The sequence below is a fragment of the Strigops habroptila genome, chromosome 4 (assembly GCF_004027225.2).
Source record: "Strigops habroptila isolate Jane chromosome 4, bStrHab1.2.pri, whole genome shotgun sequence".
In the NCBI taxonomy this organism is placed as follows: Eukaryota; Metazoa; Chordata; class Aves; order Psittaciformes; family Psittacidae; genus Strigops; species Strigops habroptila.
This window is the reverse complement of record NC_046358.1, coordinates 29,573,444-29,592,533: the sequence shown is the minus strand read 5'-3', so window position 1 is coordinate 29,592,533 and position 19,090 is coordinate 29,573,444. Positions and strand designations below refer to the sequence as shown.

General features: G+C 40.8%; 1 protein-coding gene across 1 annotated transcript in view; it reads left to right on the top strand.

Annotated features, from left to right (window-relative positions):
* The window catches only part of TDP1 (tyrosyl-DNA phosphodiesterase 1), a 47,650-nt gene that overhangs the window by 590 nt on the left and 27,970 nt on the right, over positions 1-19,090 (top strand). The window contains exons 2-12 of the mRNA XM_030484717.1: positions 257-807; positions 2,346-2,389; positions 3,055-3,110; positions 4,670-4,766; positions 6,860-6,894; positions 7,592-7,684; positions 9,312-9,482; positions 10,690-10,768; positions 12,201-12,383; positions 13,060-13,108; positions 19,021-19,087. Coding sequence (XP_030340577.1) covers positions 261-807; positions 2,346-2,389; positions 3,055-3,110; positions 4,670-4,766; positions 6,860-6,894; positions 7,592-7,684; positions 9,312-9,482; positions 10,690-10,768; positions 12,201-12,383; positions 13,060-13,108; positions 19,021-19,087 — 1,421 coding nt within the window. The 5' untranslated portion in view covers positions 257-260. The remainder of the gene's footprint in view (positions 1-256; positions 808-2,345; positions 2,390-3,054; positions 3,111-4,669; positions 4,767-6,859; positions 6,895-7,591; positions 7,685-9,311; positions 9,483-10,689; positions 10,769-12,200; positions 12,384-13,059; positions 13,109-19,020; positions 19,088-19,090) is intronic.

Here is a 19,090-nt window from a genome sequence, read left to right as displayed (position 1 = left end):
TATCTAGCCCGTTTTCCATGTGCGGGTTTCCACACTAGCTGCTTCCCACTTGATGGTTGCTCCCACTGCACGTGTTTCTTTGTTTCCTGTGCACAGAAACAAATAAGCCTTGTACAGTACGAGTTTCCCGAGCCAGAAGTTGCATGGAGATTCTGCCATATACAGAAAGCAAAGTTCCTCAGTAATAAGTGAAACAGGCCTGAGCATAGCAAAAATGCACGATTTTTGTTAAGTGTTTTGGTTTTTTAATCCCTAGGAACATGCTTCAGGAAGGTGCACATGGAAAATGGACAGTATCTAGCAGTGATGAAAGTACTGAGGAAAATTCTGACAGTGAAAAACCATCTACATCTTCAGTATTGGATGCTGCACATGACAGGACAAGTGGGCCGCAATATCCATGCTCTGAAGCAAGGAAAGCTGCTCACAAGAGAAAAGCTTCTCCCCTGAAGTTCAGTGATAAAAGCTTTTCTGCAGAAGCACCTCCAGCAGGAAAACAGAGAACTAGCCAGGAAGGCTCAGGCTGGTGTCTTTCTAGTAGTGATGAAGAGCCTGAAGATCAGGAAAAGCATGCCCACAAAGAAACGCTGAAAGAAGAAAAATCTGATGCACCTGAAGAACATTCTCTGAATCTTTGCAAAGGTGATGAACTCTCAGAGAATCAGAAAGCAGAGGAGTATTATGAAGCACCCAGTGAAGCCCAAGATACCTGGGATTTGTTGAATGGAGGGAACCCTTTCAGGTTTTTTCTTACTAAAGTCAGAGGAATTCAACAGAGCTATAATTCTGGAGCCCTGCACATAAAAGGTGAATAAGTGGATTCTACAAAAGTGGGCTTTTGGGAGACTTGTTTGCAAGCAAATGCTTATTTTTACTTTGTGGGTATTTTTAAATGCATATATTCCTTGGTGTAGCTGAGGCTTCGTATCCTAAATGTGCAAGTTGTAGGAATTGGTTCTGTTATCTTTGCCTTTCTTTTAGAAGTAAGTCGTGTATAAAGCATTAATTTGCTGATGCTGATTCTGTTGTAACTTCTGAGTTACACTGCGCAAATCTAATATGCAGTCACCCAAGGCTAATCATATGGTGCTGCTTTCCTTGTGAGGCACTCTGGGAAAAACTGCTTGCCTTCATGGCTCTAAAATGGGTGCTTTTCTTGGGTGCCTAACTATTGTCCCTGAGGAGTTGTTCACACTTGCTTTCATGCTGCTTAATGGTTTGGACCTAATAATACACTATTACTTGATGCCATCCAAGGTAGTACTTCAGAAGTCCTGCCACTGGGATTCATGGGCCCATTTCAATTCAATTAGAAGTGAGTGTAAGTCACGATGGAGTGAAGTCTTTGGTGTATAATACTGATGCTTCAGGAATGCTGTGCAGTTGTAGTTTGATGTAAGGGGCAACAGCTCTGTGCACCTGTAAACATCCCCTCATTCAGAAATGAAATGTCATACATCACAAGACAGCATTGGAAACAAGCGTTAATAAGAGATTTATGCACAGAAATACAGTAAAATGAGGCAAAAAAACTTTCTAGTCCTTTGAAGGACAATGAATGACTGAAGACCTGTACAGTTAGGTTTTAACTTTTCCTCAAGCTCATGTGCTCCCTATGAGCATTGATTATTGATTGCATCCTGGTGTCAGAGATCTCAGTTGCTTTACTGCTGTATATCTTTATCTGCTTTGTGAATTTATTGTGGCTTTTGGCCTGTTCTTTTTTAGGAGTAGTTGTCCTGCTAGGTGATTAGTTGAGCTTATGGAGGGGTCAGGTTTTTGTTTAACCTGCAAAACCAGATTTCTGTAGAGATAGGTCATGAAATATTTTGTCTATCCCATGAGGTGTGTGTAGGTTATGTTTTCAAGTTGCTGCTGTGTTTCAGTTATTGAGGTTACAAATCCTCAGTCAGATTAATTTTGTGTTACCATGAATGAGCTAAGGATACACATGTCCTACAATCAGTCTGCAATAAGTAAGTCTTTAAGCATTAACTATGCTCTTACTGCTTTTACATGGTTCTTCAAGTCCTCTCTATAGGGGAGAGAGTAGTTTGATGTGTCTTTCTCCATATGATCTCGGTCTTTCTCCTAATGAGTTTTTAAAGTTTGTTTTCTACTTTGAGAGGATTAATGCTTTTTATAAACAGAAGACCATAAGGGTTTTCACAGGAGAATCAGTGAGTTGAATATTCAGAACAGTAAACTTAATTGTGAATGTCTCTGTTAAGACTTCGCCTAGTCTGTGAAAAATCTGGCATTTGTGGTAGTTACCAAAACTGTTCAAGATGTGAAATGTTTAATTGAACCTATTTTACTCAATTATATTTTAATGTTTTTAATAGATATCTTGTCTCCTCTTTTTGGGACTCTGGTTTCTTCTGCTCAGGTGAGTTTCCTGATTGCCAGATTGATTTCACTTGCTTATTTCGCTTTATTGACAATAAGCTTGATAATCCATGTTTATGCCTTGTAGCTATTAGCAAGGAACCTGGTTTAAAATAGGGAGGAAACTCTGTGTTTTCAACTGTACAACAATTTATTGAAATATAAAAGTCATCCCATGTTCTGCATAGAATTCAGACAATTATAAGAGTGCTTTCTCTCCCGATTTTGGGGAATGTGCAACTGGAAATGTGTATTTATGTGCAGGTAAATATGTTGGGGTTTTTTTGGGTTGTGGGGTTTTGTTTTTTTTTTTTTAAATCTAGGAATGTTTTTGTTGTTATATACCAGGTTTTAATATCATTCATGGAATAAGCACATGGCAAAGAGATGGTTCTTGAACCAAAGCTTTTGCATTTGGTGTATGTGATTCTTTTTTTCTCCGCATGCTAAATTTTATGAACACTAATACATGCCTCAACTTGAATTCATTCCTGAATTGAGACATGGAAGAAGGCATGGGAAATTAAGATGGTTTTAGGACATCCTATGTATGATGTAAGTGGTATTCAGTGATGACTTTAGGAAGGTTTTTTGCTGTAGTTAATTGTTCTGACAAACTATGCTTTTTCTTTGTAATGAATCTGTTTTCTTTTTCTTATGAACAAGTTTAACTACTGCATAGATGTGGCCTGGCTTGTAAGACAGTATCCGCAGGAATTCAGGTATGTTTATTTTACAATGATGAAATGATAGTTTCCAAATCCTTCTGGTCATGTAGTCTGTTCATCATAAGTGAATCATGGAATTGTAAGGGTTGGAAAGGACCTTAAGATCATCTAGTTCCAACCCCCCTGCTATGGGCAGGGACACTTTGCCCTAAACCACGTGGTTCAAGGCTCTGTCCAACCTGGCCTTGAACACCGCCAGGGATGGAGCATCCACAACCTCCCTGGGCAACCCATTCCAGTGCTTCACCACCCTCACTGTAAAGAACTTCTTCCTTATATCTAATCTAAACTTCCCCTGTTTAAGTTTGAACCCATTACCCCTTGTCCTACCACTACAGTCCCTAAGGAAGAGTCCCTCCCCAGCATCCTTATAGACCCCCTTCAGATACTGGAAGGCTGCTATGAGGTCACCACGCAGCCTTCTCTTCTCCAGGCTGAACAGCCCCAACTCTCTCAGCCTGTCTTCATATGGGAGGTGCTCCAGCCCCTTGATCATCCTCGTGGCCCTCCTCTGGACTCACTCCAACAGCTCCATGTCCTTTTTATGTTGAGGACACCAGAACTGTACACAGTACTCCAAGTGAGGTCTCATGATAAATACTTATTTGCAGTTGCAAATTGTGTATGTGTAGACTCTTGGTTTTCCTTGTATGCTTATCCCACAGTTGTAGTTCTGTACTAACAGATTTCTTGCCTTTTTTCAAGACTCTTAAATGGGCAGAGTTTTACTATGGCTGGCTTCTGATTTTTTATTAATTAACACTTAGGAGGCCCTATTGTGGGCCTCGATGGCAATGCTGTAGATGACCTCTAAGGACAGAACAAGCAGCTTTTTGCTATACACTTTACTGAGCCAAGAGCAAGGTAATGCAAGAGAAGGGAGAGAATGTAGAAAGAGGCGCAAGAAAGCTATGCAGAAATAATCAGGATGATGTCATGGATAGGTATGGTTGGAGTTGCTGAATATTGTTATGAAAGCAATTCTTATGTTTGCTTGAAATTCCTTTCTGACAATTGGAACCTGCTGCAGATGAAGTTTGACATGCAGTTTTCTCTCCTTTACTCGCATTTTACTAGAAATGCGGTAGAACTGGAGTATTAAAAAGTGAACATGGAAGTGCTGCCAAGAATAGACCTAGCCCCCTCCTTTTCCCTCTCATTCTTCCCATTATATCTGTAAGGTAACAATGATTAAATTGTTTTAGTTACACATTATGTATATCAATATTTCCAAGAGTTTTATTTGTCTGTTTCCAGTTACACAGACAAGAGTTCCTTACAAGATCTTGTATTGTTAGTTTCTATTTTGGTGGCTGATTTACTCCATGCTTCCTGTTTTCTTTCTCCCTCCCTCCTCCCCCCCAAGTTTTCTAGTGTCCTTCTCTTAGAGGTTCTATTGTAGGTACTACTTTTTGAGTTAATAAAGCACTTTTTCCACCACCACCACCCCCCCCCCCCGAGCTATCAGATTTAGGGCCAGAAGTCATAGCTACATGGAGTGGTTTAGGCTGATTACTAATTGACATGTTAACATTAATTTCCTTTTATTTAAGGAAGAAGCCATTGTTGATAGTTCATGGTGAAAAGAGAGAATCTAAAGCTGAATTGCTTGCACAAGCACGGCCTTATGAGAACATTAGCTTTTGTCAGGTAATTAACAATTGTATCATCCGTTTGTTGAAATTAAGCCTTCCGTTGCACTTAAAATCTTGTAATGGATGAAGAGACACACACCTTATGTGGAAAGTCAAGAATTTATTGTTATGCTTTAAGGAGTATACTTACTAGGACCATAGAAACATGGTAACTATGTTCCTGGTCTTACGTGATTATGGTAGACTGACACTCGCAAAAGGTTTACACAGAACAGCTGCCTACAAAAATGTCATGGAGCTCACAGAAGAGCTGCAGGCATTCTTCACTAACATGTTACACTCAAACTCTTGTGATCACTGAAAAGGAAGCACTTTTTGTATGAAGTGTGGAACTTAGTCCTAGTGTCACTGTAATCTTAAGTCTCATCAAAGAATTATTATTGTCCAGCTGTCTTTTACAAAGAAAATGCTGTTACAAGTAGTTTCCATAATACTGTTAAAAATGCTATGAGCACGCTTCCTGGCACATAGCACTTTCTCTGATGTTATGCTCACGCTTTCGCTGTCCCCGAGTCATGAAGTTACTGGCTTCGGCCTTGGGAAGGGATGTGGTTATGGCTTCTTGCCAGTGTTTCAGGATTTTGTTGGGTGGAGTATATTATTGCTCATGGAGATATCTTATTCTTTGTTATAAGGAGAATGATCTTGGGATTTTCTTCCTTCTCGGGCAGTCTCATAACAGTGAGCTTCCTAGAGAATGCTGTATTGATGCCACACATAGTGAGTTTTCAGGGCCAGGATTTCTGGGCTGCTGTGTGCTATACTAAATAAGTGTTTGCACTAAGTTGTGGTGTAGCAACGATTTTAGATTAAGCTTTCAAATGTTCTAATAAGTTCATGTTTTTGCATGTAAAGTTTCCTTTTCACACAATAAGAATTTGAATGTAGTATGTCCCATATGATGAACTCGACAGTGTAGTTAGTAGCAAGTAGTAGGGGAAAATGGTGTTTGATGGTTTTCCTATTTGAGTATACTGCTTCAGATTCTTCTTCTGCTTCTCCAACATAATGCATTCCATTATGTTGGTAGCCCAAAATGAAATGTAAGTATTTTAATTTTATCTCCCACACTTGTACTAACTAGGAACAGTGTTGGAGCCATCACTGGCTAGAAGTATGCTCTTAACACCTATTGTTTCATTCTTTCCCTAGAAATTGTGCTGTAAATACTCTTTAATAGGAGCAAAGTGCTGATTTAAAAAAAAAAAGCAATTGTATGGCTACTTCTTTTTTTTGCAATGTTAGCCATTAAGCTGTTTATAACAGTCATCTATGCTTCAGAATTACATAATAGTTGGGGTTGGAAGGGACCTTGGAGGTCAACTGATCTAACTCTCCTGCTCAAGCAGGGTCACTTAGATCCAGTTGTCCAGGACAATGTCCAGGTATGTTTTGAATATCCATAAGAATGGAGACTCAATAACCTCTCTGGGCAACCCATGCTAGTGGTCAGTCACCCTCACAGTAGAAATGTTTCCTGATGTTCAGAGGTAATCTCCTGTGTTTGAGCCCATTGCCTCTGGTTCTGTCACTGGGCACCGCTGAAAAGAGCCTGGCTCCCTCTTCTTTGTACCCTCCCTTCAGGCATTTATACCCTTCAGGTATTCACACATTCTGCAGTGTGGCCATGTCTGTGCTTCACTGGGAAGTCCAGAGATGGACCCAACACTGCATGTGTGGCCTCACCGATGCTGAATAGAGAGGATCACCTCCCCTGAACTGCTGGTAACACTCCTAATGCAGCCCAGGACACTATTAGTCATCTTTGCTGCAAGGCCACATTGCTGTTCAACTTGTGTCTAGCGGGAACTTCAGCAAAGCTGGCTGTTTGCAGAAGTACTGCTTTTAAGAGACCAGAAATTCTGCTGGAGCAGTTCCAATAGAGTTGCATTGCCATTTAAAGACTTAACTTCTAGAGATTAGAGTATATTTAAAGATGTTAAGGGAACAAATAATGTATTTTGTGATCTGTCCACTAGAGAGCAGTGAAATGAAACAAAATGAAGCAGCACCTCTCCTCCTTTAACATTCTTGCATATCGGAATGCACAATAGGAATTTACAATGATCAACTTTTTTATTTTTATAGGCTAAACTGGATATTGCATTTGGAACTCACCATACGTAAGTAACAGCCATGATGCAGAAATCTCTGCTTCTAAAGATGACCACAGAGTTGGTACATGCAATTATTGTGACTGGACTAATAACTAATGTCCTTATCTTAATACTTTATTACTGTTTATAAAAACATAATTCTGAAGACCTAATACATATTCATAAAACTTTAAAATAGTATCTTTCGTGTTCTCGGTATCTATTCTGTTTATCTGCAAGTTATTTTAAAGCCATAAAACTGGGGTTCGTAGAAATTTCTGAGTTTAGATTTGTGGTAGATAAATAGCTTTTTTTGCCATCCCAGTGGTTAGTTATGTACATACTTTCCTTTAAAGAAGTTGGGAGTTTGAGAAAAGAATTAGGTTTTAATAAAATCAGCTGTAAGCAAGGGCCTTTTAGTCTTCCTTCCTTTTTTTTTAACTTTCTGCAAAGGAATAAGTTTATCTGAAGAACATGGCAAATACAGAAAGTGTTCTGCAAGTATTCATTTTTTGCTTTGGGAAATCAGTTGCATGAGATGTTAAGCTGTACTCTGGGTAGTCTGCCTGCCATATGAGCTTGGCATGCACATGGATTGAAGTCTGCTTGCACTATGTTTTGAAAATATCTTGGAGCATTTAATGAATTGTTAATTTCTCCTACTCTGTGCACTTAAAATAGACAGATTTCTGTATTTTTTGGGGTGTTTTTTTTTTTTTTTAAGGAAAATGATGTTGTTGTTATATGAAGAAGGTCTTCGAGTTGTGATACATACATCCAATCTCATTGCTGACGATTGGCACCAGAAAACTCAGGGGTAAGCAATGATCTTTGGCAGGTATATGCTTACTTAATACTTTCTGTAGGTATCGGCTGCTGCTGCTGGGGACAGGACATTAGGTCAGTTAGTGCCACAAGTTTTACATTCCTAAAATAGAGCTGTCCTGCAAAAGAACAAAAACAAAAAAAATCCCAAAAAATCAAACTTAGAATGGTGGTAGTTGTCTAAGCCTGAACTCTCCTTGCTTTCTACTGTAAACAAAATTATCCTGAGCTGGCTGCTGCCTTATTTAAGGTCTTTTATTATGCAGCGCTGTCTCTTTATGAACAAAACTGCCCAGCTGTAAACTATTCTTTATACAAATCTGAAGCAGCTATTTAAAAATTACCTTAATACTGCAAGAATAATGTGAGTGTACAAATGTTCTGCTGTGACTGTATCCAGAATGTAACCTGATAAATGCTGGGCACCATTGGTTCCTGTTAATATAGTATACTTTCTTTGGAAGGAGTTTTCTTCCTGGTTTTATTTGGTAGAAGCTTTTAAACCTAACAGCCAGCTTGGGATATAGTTTTGTTTAGAGCACAAAAGTAAGACCGAGTGACATGTTAATACAAGGCCCATCAACCTCTTTTCTTGGCTGTTTTTACAGAAACTTTTTTTTTTTTTTTTTTTTTTTTTTTGTTAATCTCCACAGTAACTCAGGGTATAAGATTACTCCATTAAACTATAAATGAAAATAGCTTTTCAGAAGTTACTGTTGCCTTGACATTCATTTTTACTGCCATTAAATGTGGCAAAGTTTCGAGGCTTTTCACTTGTCTGAGGCAATAGGAGTTTGAGTGGCAAAATATAACCACTGGTTTTTTTGGTCTTTAAATGTTTTACTTAGGGATGGCTTTAGTGTCTTTTGGCAGTTAGCGTTTCAGAAAGCCAAGGAGGCATGAAAATATCTATTTGGATGCTTAACAAGTTGTCCTACTTCTCAAACATGAAAACATTTTTCTTTTTAGCTTTTGCATGCTGCAATAATAGGCAGTATTACCAGTATGATGGCTCACTGGCTTCTCTGTTTTATAGGCTTCTGAATTAAAAAGGATAGTGTCAACACGTAAAGTTGGCAATGCGGAACTTTTGGTTTCCATGGCCTCAATAATGTGTGACTGGAAAGAAATGCTATATGCTTTCCTTGCATGTTTTACCGATTTATCCCACGCTATTTTATTCTGATGGGATTTTTGGAGAGGCAGGTTATCATTGTGGGTTACTCTTCAAGCTATGCAGAACTTGCAGGCACTCTGGTGGTTTTCTTATATCATTACACAAACCGGTAGCTTAGCAGAATGCTTGCAGTGTTCTAATCATGTAGAAAATCTTGGTGAAAGGACTACTGGTTGGTAAGTCTAAGCCTGACTTGTTTAACAGTGGTGAAAGCCATAAATACATGTGTGGATAAGTGTGTTGAGATTGTTGTTTTCATTTGAAAGTATTAGTTTTATGGTATTGAGTGTAAGACTTGATGACTCTGTAAAGGCAAGTCGCTTTTTAGTTACTATCACCATAGATCTCTAGTGTTCATTTAAGACCTTCAAATATGCTGTAATGGCCCTACTAAAACCATGTGTTAGTGTGGTGTCCTTTGTTTTTGTGGCTTTGTTTTTAGAATATGGTTAAGCCCTTTATATCCAAAGCTACCTCAGGGAACAAGTGGTTCTGCTGGTGAATCTGAAACTAATTTTAAATCTGACCTAATAAGTTACTTGATGGCTTACAATTCTCCTACACTCAAGGAATGGATAGATCTGATTCAAGAACACGATTTATCAGAGACAAGGTATGTTATCTTATGCTTATAATAAGTTGCATGCTTTTTTTAACAGCTTACCCTCTTTCAGACTTAAATGTTCAAACATGATCTAACTGTTGAAAGCTTTTTGTAGCTATGTTATGCAGATTATGTTGAATTGCCCCACTTGTTTTCTAAACATACATTTTTAAAGGAATGAAAAAAGGTGTATCATCAGTAACTTGACAGAAGGTAGCTGAAAGTACATATATATATAACTTTGCCTGTTACAGGAATGGATTGTGTCTGGTAGGCGATATTACGTTAAATAATAATATACTTTGTCTAGAAGCAGTCTTCTCAATATCACATTGCTGGTATTACTTAATTAAGGATGCTTAATTTACTTCTAATAGAGAAATCTTGCATTTCCACTGAAATGTGGTATTTACTTCAGAAAGTGTAAATCTTCTTGGTTGCTTAATAGCAGTTTTATAAGTTGGCAAAATTTAGTTGGAAAAAACCTGAAAATGGTCATAAACTATGGTGGAAAAAGACAGAAACCTGGTCTAGTTTAATACATTTAAAAAGTGCTTTTTTTCTTGATGTAGAGTCTTACAAGATTGGAGGGGGTAAAAAAGCATGTACCCTATAGTCCGGTAACCTAACAGCCTGAGCTGCTGTTCTTGTTCATGCTGTTACTGCATGAGCTTGGACAGGTTGACTGAGCCTTAGCTGATGTGAATTTATATATGGGTTAGGGAAGAGTCACTTATTGGGCTAAGGATCAATTCCTTGCCATATAAAATATGTGGGGGACATCATTCATGGATAGAGCTATGTGTGAGATGCAGTAAGGAAAGCTTCTTAAAGCATCTGTTTTTGTGACTCTGCAGGTCTATCCTCTGTTTTCAGGGCCAAGTGAAGCAGGCTACTAAAGCATCATTAGGAGGGCAGTCAAAAAACCTGTACTTTACATCTGAACTATTAGGTGCCCAAATGAAAACTCGTACCCAAATCTGCTGATTTGGATGTAGCAATAGATTGGCTTTAACAAATCCACTTTTTGTTATACTGTAGATCTTAAGTGTGAAAGATTAAACATTTCTGGTTGCCCTTATATATTCAACATTGCTGATAGGTTTCACTTTAATACCTTAAGTACTTTGCAAACCAAAATACTCCAGAACTGCAAATAACTTGGTGTTGTGGTGTTTTGTTTTTTTGTTTTTGTTTTTCTTCTTTTTGTTTGTAGAGTGTATCTGCTTGGTTCTACCCCTGGACGATATCAAGGTAGTGATAAAGAAAAGTGGGGTCATCTTAGGCTGAGAAAGGTACCAAAACTGTAACCTTTTTTGCTAATATTTTAACTGCAAATACAATTTTGGAGAGCATTCTGTAGTTCTTTCCAATTTTTCCAGCTATGATAATTTACAGTTTAAGCGAGCATTAACATAAGCTTGCAATTTATGACAGCATAGACTTTCCACATAATATTCCTGGGCAATATTACCATGGTCAGCTTGTCATCTGAATTGTCCTGTGCTTAGAGATACCTGAGAAGTCACCATCACTGAAATGACTTCCTATGTGCTGTTGGTGTTTCTAACAAGTGTGGCACTATCAAAATCCAGTCTTCTGTGACTGGGAACCAAATATAGCTGCCTTCAAAGGCACTTGCTGAAGAAAGGTATGTTGATACAGACTTGCCTGCACATAAGGAAAAACCTTATTTTGTTTACTTAAATGTTAAATGCTATTACAGTTCCTTCTTCCCTAATGACCTGGCAAAAAGCCATCAAATGAAAAACCAGCACACAGCTGATGGCATCAGTTCAGTCAGGTTTTAAGTTTTGTTCTGCTATGCTTCTAAGTTGGGGTTGGTTTGATCATGACAGCAGGCCTGCTGGTAACAGATGGGTACACCTTTCTCAAACGGTGGAAAAAGGGTCTTTGCACTGGAGTGAGCAGGGCTTATTGAAAGAGCTTTAAACTAGATTTAAAAGGGGGAAGAGATAAAATCAGGCTGGCTAGAGATAAACTTGGGGGTAGGATGCCAACGTATTTTTGCCTAGTAAGACAATGAAAACAAAATGAAATAGAAAAAGCTTGTAAAGAAAACGTTTCTGAAATTAAAAAGATTATTTTAGTGACAATGCAGATAGACCTGGTAACACTACACTGATGACTGAAGGTGTTTAAGTTACGTGCTCTCTCTAGAGGGGGGCGGGAAAGGTAAATGTAATATGTGCCTATATCCATCTGTTTTTAATGTGACTTTAAATTCCATTCACAGTTAAAGAACTCCTCTAAAAGCATTATTTCAATTTTCTCTTCAATTGTTCGTTTTTCCCTTCTTGTTGTAGGCTTCTATTGTAGCTGAGGCTTTAGGATATGAGAGGAATTTTATGGCCAGCAACCACCAAATATAAAAAGATTGTTGTTTAATTTATTGTGATTTCTGAAGGCGATGTTTGATGTTTTTAGGAAGAGCTGCTAGTGTTCTTTTTAGCCATTTAATGGCTGGCTTTGATGCCTTTTGGATAAAACTTGTGATGTTTGATCTTCTCTTGAAAGAACAGTGGGTTTATTTGGACAGCCTGACTTTTTATTGCAAAGTTAAAATGATAGTGTGAATGTTAATCTCTGTCAGAAGTGAATTATAGAGGATTTAACAGAGGATTAAATCAGAAGTGATATTAAACCACTAATTAAGGTATTCTTTGCCTGTTGAAGTTTTAACAATGTTTTAATTTCCATCACTAGCTTTTGAAAGAGCATGCTTTGTCAATACCAGCACAGGAATCCTGGCCTGTTGTTGGACAGTTCTCAAGCATTGGTTCAATGGGAGCTGATGGGTCCAAATGGCTGTGCTCAGAGTTCCAGGAGAGCCTGGTGGCTGCAGGCAGAAGTGTGATGAATCTTAAATGTGATGTTCCAATTCAGTTGGTATGTCGTTTAGGTGCTAGTGACCTTTATTTAACATTTATTCATTTGTTGTTTAAATCTTAGTCGTTGGTTTACTTTTAACATTTGGCAGACATTAATGTAGTTTTCATTCTGAAATCATAAGGATGCCACTTACAGTATAAAAATATACTCTAATTTCCATCAGCATGACCTTAGAGAATATATAATCAAAATTATATTCTTATTCCATAGCTTTTCTGAGTTTTGTAGATGCAGCTGTTTCTGCTACTGAGATGTAACTGAACCCTGAGTGATTAATACCTAAACTAAATTATTTTCTAACCTGGTTATTAGCACGGTTCAGACAAGAGCAGGAGCTTGTTAAATTGAGGAGAAAATGTTGTCAAACATTTGAACTATGAGTCTAAAATCTCAAAATATTGTTGACCACTGTGGAAGGGGTTGAAGCAAGACAGATTGAGTCTTGCTAGCTAATTTTGGTAAGCTCTGCGAGAGAGGTAAAATATTAAAGACTTCTTGTTACTGGTACACAACTAGTTTTAAGTTGCAGTGTAATTTTATTTGTTCTGGAAAATAAAGCTTTAAATGTTCTCAAGTAAGTTTTCTTTTAAGGTGATTTTTGTTTGAAAATTGGCAGCTTGTGTATTTAGAGCTGCGTTATTAAAGTTGCTTTTTTTCTTGCCCCTCCATGAAGGTTTATCCTACTGTGGACAATGTGAGGCAAAGTCTGGAAGGCTATCCTGGTAAGCAAGTGGTCATAATGATCTGCAAAATCACTTCTCTTGATGTTGAATGAACCTTAAGTTCTCAGCGATATGACAACTTGGTAGAATAGATGGCAGTAGAATCCTTTTATTAATCTTAATGGGGCTCTGACTCCAGCTCTCCTATTATGATTGACTAGAAAAAGCTTTGTGGGCATTTTTATATAATGTTTGCTGTACAGACACATTCATATGTCATTGTATAGAAAAAAATCAGCTCATGCTGCTGTTCTAACTCCAGTCATACTTCTGTTTTGACAGAAAGTTCAGGTTTGAGTGTGCTGTGTTCTCCTTGTTTCTTCTTTGCAGTGTCATCCTACACATCAGACACAGTGGAGAATAAGAGGTTTCTCTACTGTTAGTCACTTTGTTAATATTGTAATATGCAATTGTTCTGTTCAGTCTTCCCATGTTTGTGTTCATGAAGTCAATATTTTGTATGGAAAGCATAGCCCCAGCCAACCTGAAGGAGGAGAGCAGCTGTAGTATTCTGATGCTGTGAAGCTTGTTTCTCAAAAGCAAGCACTTATATGGGTTACACCCATACATGCTAAGGGAGCTGGCTGGTGTCAATCATAGAATCGTAGAATGGTTTGTGTTGGAAGGGACCTTAAAGATCAGCTAGTTCCAACCCCCCTTCCACTAGACCAGGTTGCTCAAAGCCCCGTCCAGCCTGGCCTCGAAAACTTCCAGGGATGGGGCAGCCACAAACTTCTGTAGGCAACCTGTTCCAGTGCGTCACCACCCTCACAGTAAAGAATTTCTTCCTAATATCTAATCTAAATCTACCATCTTTCAGCCATTCCTCCTTGTCCTGTCCCTATGTATTCTTCAAAGTCCCTCTTCAGCTTTCTTGTCGACCCCCTTTAGGCACTGGAAGGCTGCTCTAAGGTCTCCCCTGAGCCTTCTCTTCTCCAGGCTGAAGAAGCCCTACCTTCTCAGCCTGTCCTCATAGGAGAGGTGCTCCAGCCCTCTGAGCATCTTCATGGTCTTCTTCTGGAGCCGCTCCAACATGTCTGTGTTGTTCTTATGTTGGGGGCCGCAGAGCTGGATGCAGTACTCCAAGTAGGGTCTTACGAGAGCAGAGTAGAGGGGAGAATCACCTCCCTCAACCTGCTGGTAACACTTCTTTTGATGCAGCCCAGCATACAGTTGGCTTTCTGGGCTGTGAGTGCACACTGCTGGCTCGTGTTGAACTTCTCATCAATCAGCACCCCTAAGTCCTTCTCCTCAGGGCAGCTCTGAATCCATTCTTCACCCAGCCTGTACCTGTGCTTGGGATTGCCCTGACCCAGGGTAGGACCTCTATTTAGCACTGGTGAGACCACATCTGGAGTCCAGCTGCTGGCTTCCCGCTACAAGACAGACTTGAACATACTGAATCAAGTCAAGCAAAAGGCCATGAAGAGAAGGAATTGGAACATATGTCACACAAGGAGAGGCTGAGAGCACTGGATAATTCCTCAGCCTGGCAAAGAGAACTTTACTGGGAGACCTTATCAATGTGTATAAGTACCTGATGGGAGGATGCAAAGTAGAGGCAGATTCTTTGCATGGTGACCAGTGAAAGAACAAGAGGTAATGGACACAAATCGAGATACAGGAGATTCCAGTGTACCCTTACAGCAAAAATGTTTTCTGATGTTTAAATGGAACAGGTTGCTCAGAGTTTGTAGAGTCTCTTCTTGGAGATACTCAAAACCTGCCAGAATGCTGTATTGAGCAACATGCTCAGTTCAACCCTGTTTTGAGCAGTGAGTTATTCTAGATGATCTCTGGTGGGTGCTTTCAACTTCAACAATTTGGTCATTCTTTGGCATTGTTGAATCCCTGCACATGTTGCTGTTCCAAGCTGGATACTCATGCTCCTGTGTAGTATGGAGTAGCTGTTCAACTCTTCTAACATTTGGTGTAATTTGAACACCCTGAACACAGGACTAGCAGGAATGCTTTCAGTTCTCTTTCCACTGAATTGAGCAGTGTTTGGACATACACAGAAACTGCAGCCAGTGAGTTTTTAGGTATCTATGGTTCCCACAAGTAAGAGTGTTTTGAAATACATCTGGTTTCCTATAGCATCTGTTTAGCAAAGTTGCTAACTCTTGAAGAGATGCAATCTGCACAATGGCTCCTTAATTTCATTCATATTGTGGAATAACTTGGTGAATTGCATAATTCTGTGTTAGTGCAAATGAACAGCTCCATAGACACCTGCACGTAATGAATTCCTGAGAGTAGTAAAGCTTTTGTAACAGGTCCTTATGGTGTCTTCTAGGACAGGTTGAATGTAGTGGGTTTTCATTTAGTTTGTTTCTAATACAAAACACTAATATAATTCAGTATCGCTGATTCTTCTGTGTTAAATCCATTTCAAGAAATCACAACCTGCATTAGCAGGAAACCAAATCAATACAAACATGATTTCATTAGAAGTTCTTGCTTTTTAAAATAATGTTGTTTTGTAGTCTGTCTTTTTCTGGAAGTTGCTTGTTTTATTCCCTCTAGCTTGTTTGGGTAATAGAATCATAGAATCGTAAGGGTTGGAAAGGACCTTAAGATCATCTAGTTCCAACCCCCCTGCCATGGGCAGGGACACCTTGCCCTAAACCACGTGGTTCAAGGCTCTGTCCAACCTGGCCTTGAACACCGCCAGGGATGAAGCATCCACAACCTCCCTGGGCAACCCATTCCAGTGCTTCACCACCCTCACTGTAAAGAACTTCTTCCTTATATCTAGTCTAAACTTCCCCTGTTTAAGTTTGAACCCATTACCCCTTGTCCTACCACTACAGTCTCTAAGGAAGAGTCCCTCCCAGCATCCTTATAGACCCCCTTCAGATACTGGAAGGCTGCTATGAGGTCACCACGCAGCCTTCTCTTCTCCAGGCTGAACAGCCCCAACTCTCTCAGCCTGTCTTCATATGGGAGGTGCTCCAGCCCCTTGATCATCCTCGTGGCCCTCCTCTGGACTCACTCCAACAGCTCCATGTCCTTTTTATGTTGAGGACACCAGAACTGTACGCAGTACTCCAAGTGAGGTCTCACAAGAGCAGAGTAGAGGGGCAGGATCACCTCCTTCGACCTGCTGGTCACGCTTCTTTTGATGCAGCCCAGGATGCGGTTGGCTTTCTGGGCTGCAAGCGCACACTGCTGGCTCATGTTAAGCTTCTCATCAACCAACACCCCCAAGTCCTTTTCTGCAGGGCTGCTCTGAATCTCTTCTTTGCCCAACCTGTAGCAGTGCCTGGGATTGCCCCGACCCAGGTGTAGGACCTTACACTTGGCTTGGTTAAACTTCATAAGGTTGGCATCAGCCTACCTCACAAGCGTGTCAAGGTCCCTCTGGATGGCATCCCTTCCCTCCAGCGTATCAACCGAACCACACAGCTTGGTGTCGTCGGCAAACTTGCTGAGGGCGCACTCAATCCCACTGTCCATGTCGCCGACAAAGATGTTGAACAGGACCGGTCCCAACACCGATCCCTGAGGGACACCACTCGTTACAGGTTTCCAACTGGACATCGAGCCATTTACCACAACTCTTTGCGTGCGGCCATCGAGCCAGTTTTTTATCCACTGAGTGGTCCATCTATCAAATTGATGTCTCTCCAATTTAGAGACAAGGATGTCACGTGGGACAGTGTCGAACGCTTTGCACAAGTCCAGGTAGATGACGTCAACTGCTCTGCCGCTGTCCATCAGTTCCGTGGCTCCATCATAGAAGGCCACCAAATTGGTCAGGCAGGATTTCCCCTTAGTGAAGCCATGTTGGCTGTCAGCAACCACCTCGTTGTTTTTCATGTGCCTTAGCATGTTTTCCAGGAGAAACCGTTCCAAGATTTTGCCAGGCACGGAGGTGAGACTGACTGGTCTGTAGTTCCCCGGGTCTTCCACCTTCCCCTTCTTGAAAACGGGGGTTATATTACCCTTCTTCCAGTCATCGGGAACTTCACCTGACTGCCAGGATTTTTCGAATATGATGGACAGTGGCTTAGCAACTTCATTCTCCAGCTCCTTCAGGACCCGTGGATGGATTTCATCAGGTCCCATGGACTTGTGCACATTCAGGTTCTTAAGATGGTCTCGAACCTGATCCTCTCCTACAGTGGGCCTAAGGTCTTCGTTCTCACAGTCCCTGCATTTGCTTTCCAAGACTTGGGTTGTGTGGTCAGAGCATTTGCTGGTGAAGACTGAGGCAAAGAAGTCATTAAGAACCTCAGCCTTCTCCAAATCCATGGTAGCCAGTTCTCCTGATAGCTTCTGGAGAGGGCCTACATTGTCCCTAGTCTGTCTTTTATTTGCTACGTATCTATAGAATCCTTTCCTGTTATCTTTTACATCCCCTGCCAAACTTAATTCTAGCTGGGCCTTAGCTTTCCTAACCTGGTCCCTAGCTTCTTGGGCAATGCTCCTATGTTCTTCCCAGGCCGCCTGTCCTCGCTTCCACCTTCTATAAGCTTCTTTTTTCCCCTCTAAGTTTCCTCAGCAGCTCCTTGTCCATCCATGGAGGTCTCCTGGCCCTCCTGCTGCACTTTCTTCTAGTCGGGATGCAACACTCTTGAGCACGTAGCAGGTGATCCTTGAATACCGACCAGCAGTCTTGGGCCCCCCTGCCCTCTAGGACTGTATCCCATGAAACCTTACTAAGGAGGTTCCTGAAGAGGCCAAAGTCTGCTTTCTTGAAGTCCAGGGCAGTGAGCTTGCTGCACGCTCTTCTCACCGTCCTGAGGATCTCAAACTCAACCATCTCGTGATCACTAGAGCCAAGGCTGCCCTGGAGCGTCACATTTCCAACCAGTCCCTCCCTGTTGGTGAGCACAGGGTCCAGCATGGCACCTCTCCTCGTCGGCTCCTCTACTGCTTGAAAGAGGAAGTTGTCTTCCACACAATCGAGGAACCTCCTGGATTGCTTGTGCCGGGCCATACCGTCCCTCCAGCAGATGTCAGGATAGTTGAAGTCCCCCATGAGGACCAGGGCCTGCAAGCGTGAGGCTGCTCCTATCTGTCTGTAGAGCGCTTCATCCACAGAGTCCTCTTGATCAGGCGGCCTGTAACAGATCCCCACCGTAATGTCCCCCGTTGCTGTTTTCCCTTTGATCCTGGCCCACAAACACTCTGTTACCTCATCACCCGTCCCCAGACAGAGTTTCATACTCTCTAGCCTATCACTGACATAGATAGCAACACCCCCTCCCCGTCTGCCTGGCCTGTCTTTTCTAAACAGCCTGTAACCTTCCATTCCGACACTCCAGTCACAGGAGCCATCCCACCATGTTTCTGTGATACCAATGACATCATATTCCCGTAGCCTTGCACACATCTCTAATTCCTCTTGCTTGTTCCCCATACTACGGGCGTTTGTATAGAGGCACCTTAGCCGAGCTCCAAATGCAGCCGACTCAATGGCTGGGGCAGCTGGAACATCTCTACATTGCTCCAAGCACTTATTACAGGTGCTGGCAACTGACCAGGAGTGTTGGGATGGATCAATGCTCCCCTCCCCCAACACATCTAGTTTAAAGCTTTCCTGACCAGCCTGGCAAGCCTCCTACAAAATGATTCTAATCTGTTTAGATCAAGTGGTATCATAAAAAATTACCCATAAATGTCTATCTTCTAAGAGGACTCAATTCTATAGCCTGTATAGTTTATCTTCTTCCTAGTGTAAATCTGCTACTTAGTGTTTAGAAACTTGGTAAATTATGAGATTGAAAAAAAAAAAACCCCAAACCCAATCAAACAACTATATACCATTTCATATTATTGGAGCATTGAACCATTTTCTGATAATAAGTCATGAGGATAGTACAGATCGCTTACCCCTCATGATTCTTGCTGCTTTTAGAATGTCTTTCAGAAAACAAATGTACATGTTCTATTTTTTCCTAAAGCTGGTGGCTCGCTTCCATACAGTATACAGACAGCACAGAAACAGCTGTGGTTGCATTCCTATTTTCAGTA